We start from the raw sequence: 15,786 nt of genomic DNA on the forward strand, positions 1-15,786 counted from the left end.
CCATATTTCTTCCACATACCCATTTAAAGATATGACTTCAACAAAAGACTGCATACACTTACATTTCAAAAGTATACAAAGGTCTATTGGACTATCACAACCAAAATACTCTTCACTCTAGAAAACAACGCTAGTCTTAGTAATCAAGCAGTTTCAAGGAAATAACTATACTATAGAAAATTAGTTGAGTCATCTAATAATGTTTTTTCCACACATAAAGGTATAACTGGTAACTGTAATATATATATAGGCAGATGTTCAATACAGAGGTTTCATAAAATCTTTTTATTCACATAACTCATAGCATAAAAAATTACTTTTATGTTATGCATATTTTTGGCTTTATGTATAAATTATATGCGACACAAATTTTATTTGATTTCACTATGGAGTTGTATCACCAGTAACCATTACACTTTGAAACATGTTCAGTTCACTAAAAGCAACAATGGTGATAGTGTTACACATAAATTTTGCTTATGCCAGGTAAATCATCAGTTGAGGTCTAAGCAATGCCACAGGAGGCTAATAAAATGTTATCATCACAATTTATTGAACACCTCTCATAAATAAAAGCAAATGAACTTTTAAAATGCCAGATAATCGAAAACACAGTTAACTAACTGGTGAACACTATGAAATGAATAATTTTAGTGAACTTAGATCACTTCCTTCACAATAATTTTTCAAGTTATTTTCATCATCATCCCACACGTTTAAAATGAAGAAATACAAAATTGTATCTACCTTCAATGATATGTCCTCTCGTCCACGTACAACAGTCACTTCTAATGGTGGGAGGTCGTCAGGGGAAGGAATGTCATCCTCATCATCACTCGAGTGATTTTCTAAGACAGCACGCATTGCATTCTTGAACAATTCAAACAGCATGTGGTAGAGATGTGATGGCACATATACAGTTTGTATTGGCACTCCAGCCTCTAGCACTGTTGGGACAAATGTAGAGATGCCATGCAGAAAATAATATGGTAAAATTTAATTCAACTGAGACCCAAATTACAGACAGAAATGTGGCACAATGACAGCAATGACTATATATTAATGCAAGGTGATACACTGTACTACTATGCAATACATGTGTTCTCCTACATGAAATACTCAGAGGGAGTTAGTAATTGTAAGTTCACATTTAATACTCAAGACTATTGAGCTGGAATTAGGTCATCAAAATTGCTGACATACAAAACTAAATAAATACTGTGGCATTTAAAAAAATCAAAATGTTAAATTTGACCTTTCTGCATGTAATTTAAGTGTTTATTGTAAGTGAAATGTGCCTTTGAATATATAAAATAAAATATGTGAAAAAAATTCCAATGTTTCAAGCATAATATTAATTTGAATCACATGCCCAGTGATAATTACTTCTTAAGAATTTGCATTGAAAGTTTGCTTAAACATAATGTCAAATATTGCAGGCCTGTACAAAATGCTTTGTGTGGTTTCAATGGTATTGTGGATGCTGCATTATATGCATACATCGCTAAAAGTAATTGTGCAAGAACAACAAGGGAACAACATTCAGCCATATTGGAATGTATAATTTTATGACTGGGAATATATCCATCACATATCAATACTGATCAATAATTTCCTCTTCCATAATCTCATTCACAAATAGCTCTGATTTTTTAAATGGATTGAAGTGTAAAAGAGTACTTTCTTGAATAAAATAAGGTTAATTACCTGCTCTTCATTCATTTATTCATACAATTATGAACTTCAAAAAATTCTGGATGCGCAATATCCCTCATCAATTTTTATGCAGTTGAAAACATAACATGTGTGCTTATGTACTCATTAATCATCTTTGTAATTCATGAACCTCATCATTCCCATCACTGTGCCATTCATCAGATTCCTGTTCTAATTGTACCTACTCAATTTATCGAGACAAAAATGAAATGGTCCCACTTGCATAAGAATTGCCATGGAAAGTATTTTCAGGCAGTGACTCCGACCATTCATATATCATGGGATATTACCTCTTCCAGTTACTTGAGATGATCTAGTAGCAATACTATAAATAACCCCAAACCAAAGCAAATTATGATCCCCCAATATTCAGTATCACAGATTGGGAAAACATGGGTAATTTGGCATTATGATTAGTAACTTAACTGACGTCTCAATTAAAACTGCCTATGGGATGTGAGGAAAAGTAGACACATACAAGGAAACCAAAACAAGTTTTTATTTGGGAATCACAACTCTGGGAGATCCTGTCAAAAGTATAAATTAAGAGAGAGAGGTTTACATTGTTCACTAAGAGATGAAAAAATGATTTACGTTATTATCATGTAGAGGACCCTTCTGATATTCATACCCAACTCATTGTTGAAGAGTATTGGTTGATTCAAAAACACCTTTTCCCTCGAAGAGAACAAAACTAGACAACCAGATAGATAGAATTATTATACTGTAATAACAGCTGTTGTGACAACAGTGATCAAGCCATCCCTCTATAACGCTTTATCTTGACATGCTTGAAATTGAAAAATAAGATAAACTAATGAAAGCAACCCAATGACTGAATAATTTAATTAGTATTTTCCGAAACCTACCTCTATCATTTTGAACATCCTCTATTGGTAGAATCCCATCCCTACCATAGTTTCATCATTAAAGGCTGGTGTCCCAGCACTTTTCTTGCGGGGTAAGAATGGTGTTTTCTATGTATACAGGGTACGATGCTGAAAACCGGACAATTTTCAATTTTAATTTCCTGCCATATTGTAGTTCCACTGGAGGTCGCGATTGGCGTTCTTAAAAGCTATATATAGGCATCTAGTAAACAGTCATAACCTCAAAATGGCCGAGCTGTTAAGTACAAGTGCAGAGTACAATCGAAGAGCCGCTACGAAAGTGTTCTCGCTGGGTGTTACATTTCGAAATAGTTCGATTCTTCTGGTACTTCAGATCAACTGTTTACAATATCGTGGCTAAGTATAAAGCTACAGAGAAGTCCAGGGAAGGTTTCGCTAACCCAGAGAGGAAATACATGCTTATCTGGATTTAAGCATCGCACCCTGCATATATATGTATGCAACTATTGTCCAGGCATATGCATTTCCTGTGTAAAATGGTGGAATGTGACATAAATGAACATTACTGAAAATTGGCTGATTAATTAAATGTACGTTACATGCAACTTATTTGTAAAATATGCAAAGAAAATTCCTTGTGGATTGTTTCAACCATAAGAAATTCTCGTCAGTTGGTGTGATTTTTACAACTGTATGTGTGCACTTGTTTAATTTCATATCTACATACTTTCATACAAATATCACTTGATAAGTGTAAATCTATTACCTGACAATGCTATTATCATGAATTCAATTCATCATAAATATATATTAATACAAAAAATTGTTATAACAACATACAGATGGCATTTTTGTATCAAGACCACAAAAATGTAAATGATCTATTCACCAACCTTAATTTCATTAGCAGATCACATCTTACTTGATATATTTTAGCTCTGTTTGGCCCAATAGTGTTTGATCTATTTAAATGACTCCCTCTAAAATAATCCAATCATTTTTTAGAACAAAGAAATTCTTCATAGGATGATGCATGAAGATATGTGGCAGCATATTAGATGCTGAACGAAAACTTACACCATTCAAAGGAGCATGAATTTGCAGAATGTATTCATTGCATCATGTTTAAATAAAATAGAATACTCTGGCATGACATCATTGACTAATATTGCTTTGCATACATCTTTTCTTAGTGTGAGTGCATCCATTTCAATGCCAGAAATGGGCATGCATAACCTATTGACACAAGTAGACAAACATGAACAGAAATAATTTTGGTGTCCAGGGTACATTACACTTGAATACATGAGTACATCATTACCACAGACACAATATATGGGAAACATGCACTGATGCATATAGTTTAGCACATATAGTAACCAAGACTCATAATATGAGAAATTACAAGATAGAAAAATGTAGTTAAATTTAGCCTAACTATTATTAGTGTTCACTGTTTTAATTTAGGGATTCATTGAGTTTGCATAGAATCTATTGATCACCTTTAATACAACATTCACCAAAATTCAAAATAAAGAGGGTGATCTGTTGAAAGTGCTGAAAGTGACATCATTATGAAAGATGGATCTGAGATAATGTGATGGATGCATGACAGATTTGTAAATTGTAAAATGGTATGTGAACAGAAAACACCTATCATTTCTACTCCTTGAAAACACAGATATTGATATTTTTACACGTGCAAATGTCAAGGTTATATATTGTGCCTAGAGGATAAACTTAACCATACTGACTACATTACCACTCACAGATAAACAACCTATTGCTGCATTGTTCTGAATATGCTCTACTTCATATTCCTGTGGATGGTACAAATGAGACATGGTACAAATTTATTTAATGATAATGCTTTGTTGCATTTGACCAAAGTTCAAAGCATTAAGGGAAAAAGAATTAGGTATGAATCGTAAAAAAAACAAACTAATTCCTTAGATTTTTTTGTTTTCTGCATATTAAATTTGCTTTCCAGGTTGACTGATTCTGGGATTAATAATAAACTTTATACAAAAATTTCATTGAGTATTTTTTCTTGATTATCGTATTTTACACTGATTTTTATAGGAGAAATTGTTTCGCTTAATTAGTATTTATCATTGCAAGTAAGATTTTGGAACAAATTATGCTCGTTAAGTGAGTTTTCACAGCACTAATTAACCAAGAACTCTTTTCCAATCAACTTAACATAGGTAGGTTCACTGTGATCCAAAGAATGATACAGCATTGCATAGCAAACTCTCTTTTGCATCAGAATGTACACAATTTTATTTTATAAATACCTGGTATTACCAGTTAGCTACTAATGAGATTCAATGGTATTACATTGAGCAGTTTTCACAAACAACAGAAACAAAAACTCCTATCACCAAATTTAATTTTAAAGGCAAATGTCACTGAACCATGAAGTGTTTCACGGCTTCATTAAAAGAACTATGAAATCTGATGAAATTCATGCAAACAGTATGAATTACATCAGATTCAACTGTAGCTCATTCTTGACTATGCATTATGGCATTTCAGATTGATATTCCCAAGAGGATTATCATGCTTGAAACTGTTTATTCCTTCCTGCAGTTACTTCTTATGGTGTGTTTTAGAATACTTATATTCAGAACAATACAGAATTTCTTGGAAAGAATACATGAATATTAGTATCCAAGGCCATAACATTGTATCACAACTGTACTTATTTTATTCCAACAATAAACTACCAACAACAAATATATAATTGAAAGTCACAAATCCTTCAGCAAAATGAATCCTTAACTTCCAGGAATCCAACCACTTAGGCATGAGACATGAACATGAAAAGCTGTAAGCTCCAGATACCCCTCTTTGAAACCAAGGACCAAAATTTGTCATTTGAGTCCAACTGCAGTAAAGATTTTCTCAGAATGAAAGCATTTAAGACATTTAACACAATGTAGCTCACGATTGTTTTATTTATGGCACTAAAACTATTCAATTGTTAGCAACATATAAGAAGAAACCAATAAAGCTTGAAAAAAACAGGACAACTGCTCTAAAACTAAGATTCTAGCTAAGTACAACAAAGTCAGGTGCATCACCTCAGTAAGATATAAAGCACAAATAAAACACAATATGAAAAACTCACTGGGATCTGTGCAGTCACGCACTCCTAGAAAAAGAAATTTACATAATTTGTAACAAAATTTCTATATCATCCATATTACACACACAGATAAATAAATCCTTTTGCTATTAAGGAGTCTCAAAATAGTAAAATCAATATTCTAGGAGTTAAAATTAGAGAAGATCAAATTATTTATCTTTTTTTAATCATCACATATCTCAACTACAAATCGAATTCAATGTTTGTGTGAAATTTGGATGAAAAAATTCATCTTACTTCCATGAATTGATGCTGTTTCATTACTTAAATTCATACAAATCTCAAACTCTTGCATTAAAAAAGGAAATCAGAATGAAACAAACATGCAGTCCATTTGCCCCTTCCCTTAGTTATCAACTGTTCCTCCAAAGGGCAAAATTTTCATGTTTTTAGTTTACAAGACTTAGTTAAGTCATATGGACTTTCACTTCTGCTGATTGAAACTCAGTTTTCCTGTTAAAACCAAAAGATGCATGTCTCATTGATTTTTAAAGCTAGGTTATTTTTCCAATATTTCTTTTCCACCACTGGTAAATTAATTGCTACATAAGAAACATTTTCTGCACACAATTTGCAGAAAAAAAATCCAGTGAAAATATAAATGCATGAAATTCATTCACACTGCTTTGAGGTTCCTGAATAGCAATATAACTGGGGGAACAAAGTATTCAGTTGATGACTAATAATTTTCATCTAAATTTTCTATAACTATTTCAAGTGTTTTTTGAAATGGAGATGAAATCATGACAACGTTTCAAATCAAAAGCAAAGGAAACTGAAGTGGGTTTCATCACAAACTGGAAAAGACTAAATATTCTACGGCTTCTATGACTGACTCAATCATGAAGCACTGCAGTGAGCAAATACTTGAATGTATGAGATGAAAAATGTTTACCTTGAGTTGATTTATATTATTTTCTAGCTACACTCAAGGAATTACATGTCTTCAGGAATGCAAATGAGAAAACAATTACTGTCCTCAACCATTTAAAAATAATTTTACAAATCTGGAAAAAAAACTGTGAGCTAAAACTCCAATTAAAAAACCATCAATATATACTCACCATTATGTTCTTTCAACCGTAGCTCAGGTGAAGCGAGGTAGTATTGGTCACAAAGAAATCTGGCATTCTCATATGCATCACGCACTACAGAGCTCAGGTCACAGTGAGGGTCTATACAGCCAATATGTCGGTTATGTCCATTCAGTTCTGAGCCAAACAGGAGAGCTAAAAGTAAAGGGCAAATCATTATGGATTTGATCAGGTAAATGACATTAGATAAAGATATGACATATAGTCTAGTATACTATATTTGTTTATAATTCTAGTATGCCAAAAGAATTTTCGTTCATGATCACCATGAAACTACACCAAATTAAGCAAGTAAATATGTTAATATGATAAATTACCATCATAAGTAAGATGTTCAGTATCTACAGGTATAGTTTCAGAAAAAATTTAACTTTTAAGGAATAATGGAAATCCTACATTAGCCTATGAACATGATGAAATTTGAATGAATTTCAACTTAAAATTTTAGAGAAAACCCAAAGATTTTGTCAAATCATGAGGCAATGAGTCATGTGATTCTTGCATTTCTCAGACTGAAATAAAAATAGCTATTAAGTGTAATCAACGACACAAATTTTTAGCTGTTATGAGCGAAATATTGTATAGGTAAAGAGTGTAGGCAGAGAAAAATGATATTTTATTTATGCACTTAATGGCTTTATAATAAATGATATGATTACTTCTATCATTACATTTACTTGGGTTAAAATTTTATTTAATTATATCATTTGTTAGCACAATTACATATGCACAAAGAATATAATAAAATTAACTCCACATGACGTACTTCTGAGAGTAATCTTGACCAATGAGCTCTAATGACCATGACCATCAATCAGAGCACACTAAGGATATTTACAACCATATGTCTGATTGGCAAAAAACGAAAAATATAATTACAAGATGTCCATGATGCTTTTCAAACCAAAGCTCCTGGTAGACAAAACACTCACAGCTATTTCCCTGTCAAGGCTGTTTGAACAGGGGCAGCCAATGTGTTTGCTTCCACCAAAAATAAAATCCCCCTAAAACCACAGCAAATATAAAGATATTGGCTTTAAATCAAATACACAATTTTGTAATTCAAAATTGCTGGGCTTTTTAAAGGTCATCTCTATGTATTTGAAAGCATCAGACCCTACCCTCAGATTCTTGAAGTGGCCCTGCCTGACCACCACTCACTGTGTTGGTTGATGAGCATTCGAATGCTGATGCGAGACATGTAGAACCGATCCAGGAAATATTGGATGCTGTTCTCAGTCTGTTGATCAACTTCATGTGACTCCTTGAGCTCAAGGACACCCTGAGCCATTGTCTGCACCACATTTGAGTGCCGGTTCCTTATCTTCACCAGCATCTCACAAAATCTATTCAATGCAAAAGAGTTGTGGTTATTTAAAACAGAGTTTCAGGACTAAGTTCTTGAAATGACCAAATTTTCTTTTTAACTTTTTTCTGAATCCAAAAACTAATTATTCAACCTACATTGGGGCTTAAATTAATTTGAATCATTGATAGATTAGTACCACTTTTTTCCTTATACTTATATATTATTAAGTGAATATCACTCCAACATGAAAAAAATAGGCTTGCCTAATCGTGCTGATGCTTCGAAAAAAACATATGGCAACTGATAGATTAATGGAAGGGTTACCTACTTCCTTAAATTACCATGCAAGTAGGAAATGCATAAATCAGGCAAAAATATAATTCCATCCATACAGCCAATATAAAACAAAAGAATGCACCATCAGGGTACTGATTGCTTATAGAGTAGGATAAATAATCATCATTAAACCAAGGTCCCTGAAAACCAACTGGCCAACAGTTGAGGGAGCCAAAATTGTTTCCAGCACCTCATAAATCCCAAACTATTCCTGAATGACATTTCAAAATATCACATTAAATTTATAAATAGGTATATAATACATATTTTTACCATAAAGACTTTCCACAAAATAAGATGAGATTTAAAGAATTATATGGACAAATTTAGATGCATGAGGGACAATAAATAAACACAAAAAATAGTATAACTCAAATTAAAGCACCTCAAAAGTAGCCCATATGATAAAATGACAGCCAGGAGTTTTACAAATGGTTTATTGCAAATATATGAAGGTAGCATGTGCCAGAGAATCAAAAAAAAATATTGTATGTTTAGACTAAAAGGATGCGAAAACTAGAAGAGAGCACCTTTGAGTTGTACAAAGCGAACGGTAACTACGGCCGTATAAATATAATGGGAAGAGTTCACCCCAGCCGTAATCTTATAAATGGGCAAAGGATGGGTGAGGGAAATTGGAGAAAATACAAGCAGTAAATCGATAAAAATTATAAAATTAAATAATTAACTGAAAATAAGAGCAACAATAAATATAGTAAAAAACTGAAAATAATTGAAATATTTAAATACCACAAATGGTTAGAACAATGAAATGGAGGACTGCAAATAAATCACGTACTATCTAGCTTGGATATACTATATAGCATTGATCTATGCTAGTCTCAAGCACTCAAACGCACGTAGTAAAATTTAGAATAATACAAAAGTATTATATTATTCTAAATTTTACTACGTGCGTTTGAGTGCTTGAGACTAGCATATATCAATGCTGTATAGTATATCCAAGCTAGATAGTACGTGATTTATTTGCAGTCCTCCATTTCATTGTTCTAACTGTTTGCGGTATTTAAATATTTCAATTATTTTCAGTTTTTTAGTATATTTATTGTTGGTCTTATTTTCAGTTAATTATTTAATTTTATAATTTTTATCAATTTACTGCTTGTATTTTCTCCAATTTCCCTCACCCATCCTTTGCCCATTTATAAGAGTACGGCTGGGGTGAACTCTTCCCATTACCTTTGAGTTCATCAGAGGCCACTTTTTCAATTCATAAGTTATTTTGTAACTTCACAGATTATAGACAATATTGATAACAATAGCTGGTCCAACCACTTCACTATGAATTGAAGCCCATTTGCCCGGATTCTAAAAGCAAACCCTTCTCAATGAAAGACCCAAAACTAACTTGGATTACCTATATTTTTAATGATAATGTCACTTTATAATATTTTCTCATCACAAGGATAGTACTCAAGTAAAGTAGCTGTACAATTCATCACTCAAAATTATTTTTTTTAATGATGAGTTTTTTGACCTTCAATGATGATGATAATGAATGCAAATTGTTTTTTTTTATTGTCAAACAAACTGTGAGTTCAATGGAAATGTCAGATTCAGGAAAGATCAAGGTGTAGAATTACTTCCATCCAATGTACTTTTTTATTATTAAGAAAATTAATCCTTCAAGGCAATACATTAATCTTCTGATGTGAAAGAAATACACCCTTGTTGCACATACTAGTCTAGAAACACATCCTTTCATTTTTTTCTGGCCTTACAATTTTCCATTTGGGTCATGGAAACAACTGCATTTCCACATCCTTCCTGGATGAATGTGCTCTATCATTAGAATGAATGCCATCTCCCACGCTATAGCACATGTCCTTACTGCATTGCCTTGGTGAATCTGTGATGACTTCATGGTTGCATTCCAATCATGTCTAGCAGTCTATTTTCATCTAGTGTGCATCATGTGCACATAAAATTCCTTAAGTTTTCTTGTTTCACTATGCCAACATACCCAATATTATCATAGTTAATTCCCTGAATTATATTAGCTTCACCACTTCGCTTTCTTAAAAAATCTTAGTATTTTTAAAAGAGATATTCCTTCATATAAAAATCAACAACGACGATGACATTATAATTTTTTAAATCTGAATTTTGCAAGGCCATTCAAAGCATATGCCATTCCGGACAACAACACAAGCAAAAAATTCCAGCTTACAATAAAAATAGTATACATTAATTAATGAATCAACCTTCATTAATGAATTTTCCTTAAATTTTTATCTATGATCATCACCATATTCACTGAAAAATTTGATATGCACAGTTTGGTGATAGTTTGAGATCACAGGAAATGTGATGTGTACATCAGCAGTCTGACATCAGCACCTTAAAAGAGGGTTCATGCCAATGGTATTTGGGCCAAATAACTAACAAAACATACCATCCACCAAGTTAACAGAGGAAATTTAAAGAATACCACTATACAATAAGAAAGTAAATACAAAAATATTTATCACAGCTATCAATGAAATTAATATGAAAATACCTTTCTAAAGTCTTGTCGTCTTCACTATTGCCTTTTTCAAACTGCAGTATCTCACTAAAACTCTGCATGTACCAGTCATTAACCAGTGCAACTGAGGGCATTCGAAGCAAGTTTTCCGGAAGTAGATGAATTTCCTTCATTATATTTGCTAACCTCACTGGAAGTTCTTTGCGCAAAAATGTGAATGATCTTCTTTCTGATGCATTGCGTCCTGAAATTCACAAAGGAAATATCATTACACTTGTTAACTAACTTAAAATTATAACTTAAACTACACCATTAAAAAAGTGAGTGCATAAGAACAAAAGGATTTATAATGTTTAAAGGTCCATTTTAAAAGATTTTGTAATTTTCCACGGACTTTATTCTGAGGCACAACACATTTATCTGAATGCAGTCATCATCAGGTACAAATTTCGTTCACATGCAGCAATTGAATATTGTTATTATTTGGCTGTTATTATTGGGTTATTGTCATTTTTTGTACCTGATGATGCTGCAAGTAAGTGAAATGCGTCCTACCTTAAAATTAAGTCTGTGGAAAAGTGCAAAATCTTTGAATGTGGATATCACACAATTCCATGAAGTGAAGCCTGAAACTGTAAATTATTACATGTAAAAGGTTTATATTTTAATAGGCACTAACTTTAATCTTTAATATGGAGGTGAGTTACCTCGTGTGGACCTCAAATTGTTTTTAATACATTTTTTATATGGTACTTGGGTAAAAACAGTTTTCAACGTATGATTATTCACCAGAGGCAATATGAGAAATGGAAGAATTATGTACCTAGGGAACCATAGAGAACAGACAAAACCTCTGTCATGTAAGATATCACAGTAATGGCAGTGGGACACTCACATTGTAGATTATTTGAGCTTCTGGCCCTCTCAGAGTCCTTCTTGAAGTAAGGAGTCTTAATTAAAGAAGCCTATGTCTAGGGCAAAGGGTCAACCTTGGATATTACGTGAGAAGGAGAATTCAAGGATAGGAGAAATAGTCACGTATCTCGAAGTGGAGTCTGGAGGATAGGGGATGATGTCGAAATCTTGAAAGATTTCCCCGTTTTTGGCATAGTCAATCATCAGTCAATTCCCCCGAGATGATCTCAAAAAAGAAACTGCGCTCGTGCCAAGTTGGCAGGGCGCCGAATGCAATGTGCATTCGCCGAATGAAAACGGCCGTGATATGGGCGGATTCTGACCGACCACTTTGACACCTGCCAATCCAAGCTACGAGAAATGAATGGTAGGGAAACGGTAATTGACAGTTCGAGAGTTTGACTCCCACCGAAGCTACGGACACTGTTTATCGTGGTGTTCAGGTTCATATTGATTTGGTCCGTAAAGCGGAATGACCTCCGCCGTTCGAGACCCATGATACGAAATACCGCTGCCATCACGGTATATGTATCCGGCAGGTAGACGGAAGGACCGGCGGTAGTGGATCGATGTCGAGCAGGGGCGGTAGTATCACCATGAAAAATGAAAAAAGGGCTGGAGGCAACAGGTGCACGAGGGCACAGGGATAGGCAACGAGGTCGAACGAAGGTTAAGCTAGATATAAGGGGATCTTATGGAGGAGACGCGTGGGTATGGCAATAAAGGAAAACTCAAATTTCATCAAAATACATGCACTACAATCTTTCAGGTGCACTCCTTGGCAATCCGTGAGGAGAATCAAATAAAAAAATATCGCTCTCGTGCTTCAAAGGAGAAGAACATGCAAAAACTCAACCCTTTCATTGATTCGTATAAGGTTTCAATGAACACACAAGTGCCGCTGGGGAGAGATTAAAGAGAGAGAGAGAAAACTGAAGGTCCATTAAACTTAGCTCGGGAGACGCCTATGCGGTTTTTACTGGCGGGGGAATGTATTTAAGGAATTGGATCACGCGTTTAGTATATATGGCCAATTCATACATCAGCAGGAGCAAAGAAGATAGCGCAAAAAAGCCACCCTTACTGCATGCAATGTGCAAAACACAATGAGAATGTTAGACGAGAGATGAACGAATGGAAAAAGAAAATGATTCTCTGCAGCAGATAAACAATGATATTTTTGGTCAGCTACTTCCGAAGGTAACACTATATCAAAATTTAAGACCATAAAATTACTCCAAAGCGATATATTTTCAGATAAATGCATTATAAAGGATACGAAAAAAAAGAAATTCCATAAAATAAAGTGCCTCCCTTTTAACCTGAGCAGTAGGTACAGGTGTAATAAACACAATATGTATCGAGTATAGGCTTGGTATATACGCCAAGTTATTCACAAGCTGATTTAAACATAGCTTTGATCGGAAATCATATTTGATACATATTTAAATTCAATCATTTTGAAATATGGCCCGAACTGGAAGAGAGCATGACAAACTATATAACATCCAAGCCATTTTTGGGATGATTTAAGTCGAAAGGTTTATTAATTCTCTCCAATTTATGACTGAAAAAAGAGGTATTTGAAAATGTTTAGTTCCCACATTTATAGAGAAAACTCCTTTCGCATAATGCTGGCTGGGTTCGAGATTTTTCCGTTTATTTCTCGGGTTTCTGGGTGTGTATCGTTCTTATGTCACCACAATCGTCAAGAATAAATTATAACTTTTCGACAAGAGTAAAAGTGATCACATAATCCCACGGATCGGGACCGTCGAAGAAGAAAGACGAAAGTGTTAAAAGCATATCATCGCCGTTTTCCCCTCCGGACACCTTGTCTCTTACTAAAAGAGCGTTTATCACGAGTCAACAAAATGCCTGAGTCACGAAATAGGTAGCATTCACGACCGCCGTTAACTACGGAAGAGTAGTGTGAAAAACAGGATTAAGACAAAAAAAAAGAGTTGATACCATTGCAGGCATGAAGGTACTGAGTAGACTCTTAAAAAAATACATGGGCATATTTAGACACTACGAAATTAATAAATAAAATCATAAACACAGTAATCAACTCGAAGGTCAGTTTTGTAGGTGATGGTAGAGTTCACCCACTACTAAGCCCGACGGCGTGTAATATTCACACATAAGGGTAGGGGGGCCAGTTCCTTTCCCTGCGCCGGTTATAGTTTCCCTGGAAGATCTGGAACTCGAAAAATCACATAGTTTGGGTGGAGATGCAGGTGACCAGAGAGGCTTGCCCGGTAATACGAGCCCGGATCCTCCGCTCAGTAGTCCAACGCTCTACCCATGGACTGCCGCGACCCACATATATAAATAATATATATTGCCCGAGAATCGAGCTCAGGTCCTCCGGTCAGTAGTTCAACACTACCCCTGGACTACCGTGACCCACATATAAAATTTTTATAAATAACATGAATAAATAATTATTTAATAATACATTTATATATATATATACTAAATAAATATATTTCAACTGAAAGTTTATTAAGCCTATTAATAGAATGGAGGACGTCTATTCATGGTCCTATATCGCGAATTGGGGTCAGCAGTAACTGCACAACAGCAATTGGTCTGACGCTCACTTTAATACAGGGCACATATCATTGGAAAACATTCAATCAGAATTAGTACGGTGCTAGCATATGCGTAAGTAAATTCCACAACACTTGATCTACACCTACTCAATCTACATTATCTCGTACTTATCCGCGCATTAAAAAACACCAACAATTCCTTCGCCTGCTAATCGGAAAAAATAGCACCACAAATATTTTCGGAAAATTTTCCATGAGCTGAAATAATTTTCTCCGAGAGAGAAAATCATGAGCACACCCATTTCATGAAATTCGTTTCTTCTTATAAAACTTACCAGCAGACATTTTTGCGGTATGAGAAAACCTGCACCGAAGAAAAGGCTGTTGTAGAGGTACTGTGTGACCTACTGAACCGGTTTGATAACCCGAGGGCTAAGGCTCAAATGCTGGGGTATTTAAATCCCTATAGTGGGCGCCATGTGGATATCGTTTCCCGAACTTCGTGATGGTGTCAAGATGTGGAGTCCTCGGAGCCTTTTGTTGTAGTCGTGCCGTGTTTTCTCCGCACCCTATTAATTTTATCTACCGACAAAATTACCCACTACCCCGATTGCATTAGATTACTGATACCAGTACGTTGTACCGAGCGTTATGTTGCTACGATGTGCCTCAAATGGATTATTAGTTATAACAGTGAACAATGTCAACAAAAGAGAAAAACGCGCATCTCGGGTCCAATTATGAGAGCATTCATCAAATAAAATGACGAGTGGTGACTCAAGAATAACTTGGTTCGCAAGAAGATACTGAAAGTCTCCGTCCCCAATGACTAATTTCAGACAATAAGCGTCGGAAATGTTTATCTCTCGTAAAACCTGCCAATAAGATGGTTTTAGATCGCTACATACAAATCGAAGTAATATGAAAAGCAATCTGTGCTACGAAGGCCAGTAAAATGGTGCAATACCAAGAGTGAATCATCAACATGTGCCCAGAAATCTTGAGAACAGATGTCTTCCTTTCGACGATATATCAGAATCCCTTAAGTTACAGTTTTTATGATTGTGATAAATAACTGAGCCTGCAGACCTTGGATTAAAACCTGGGTGGATCCTTGGACACATTTCGCTTCATCCACCCAGGGTCGTCTTTTTTGGTACCAGACCTTTCTGGAATAGTGTAGGCGGCAAAGAGGAAGTAGCTGGTAATGGATACCCTGATGAGCTTACGTCACACGCAGTAGGGCTCATTACACGGAGAACTCTTGAACTATCATTTAGGGTAGTCTATCGTTCTAGATAGACCTTTTAGCACTGCTGTTTCCAAGCTCCACCGAACACAGCATCAAATAAATACTCAAAAACCTGT

General features: G+C 34.7%; 1 protein-coding gene across 2 annotated transcripts in view; it reads right to left on the minus strand.

Annotated features, from left to right (window-relative positions):
* The window catches only part of Pdk (pyruvate dehydrogenase kinase), a 59,474-nt gene that overhangs the window by 3,623 nt on the left and 40,065 nt on the right, over nt 1–15,786 (minus strand). The window contains exons 2-6 of one of the 2 annotated variants that reach the window (XM_071596158.1): nt 10,979–11,189; nt 7,974–8,158; nt 6,783–6,947; nt 5,701–5,724; nt 748–947 (exon numbers count right to left, since the gene is read on the minus strand). In XM_071596158.1, coding sequence (XP_071452259.1) covers nt 748–947; nt 5,701–5,724; nt 6,783–6,947; nt 7,974–8,158; nt 10,979–11,189 — 785 coding nt within the window. The remainder of the gene's footprint in view (nt 1–747; nt 948–5,700; nt 5,725–6,782; nt 6,948–7,973; nt 8,159–10,978; nt 11,190–15,786) is intronic. The other variant, XM_071596159.1, reaches the window with a different exon arrangement.

This window comes from Hetaerina americana, unplaced genomic scaffold (assembly GCF_022747635.1).
Source record: "Hetaerina americana unplaced genomic scaffold, ioHetAmer1.1.p SCAF_76, whole genome shotgun sequence".
Lineage (NCBI taxonomy): Eukaryota > Metazoa > Arthropoda > Insecta > Odonata > Calopterygidae > Hetaerina > Hetaerina americana.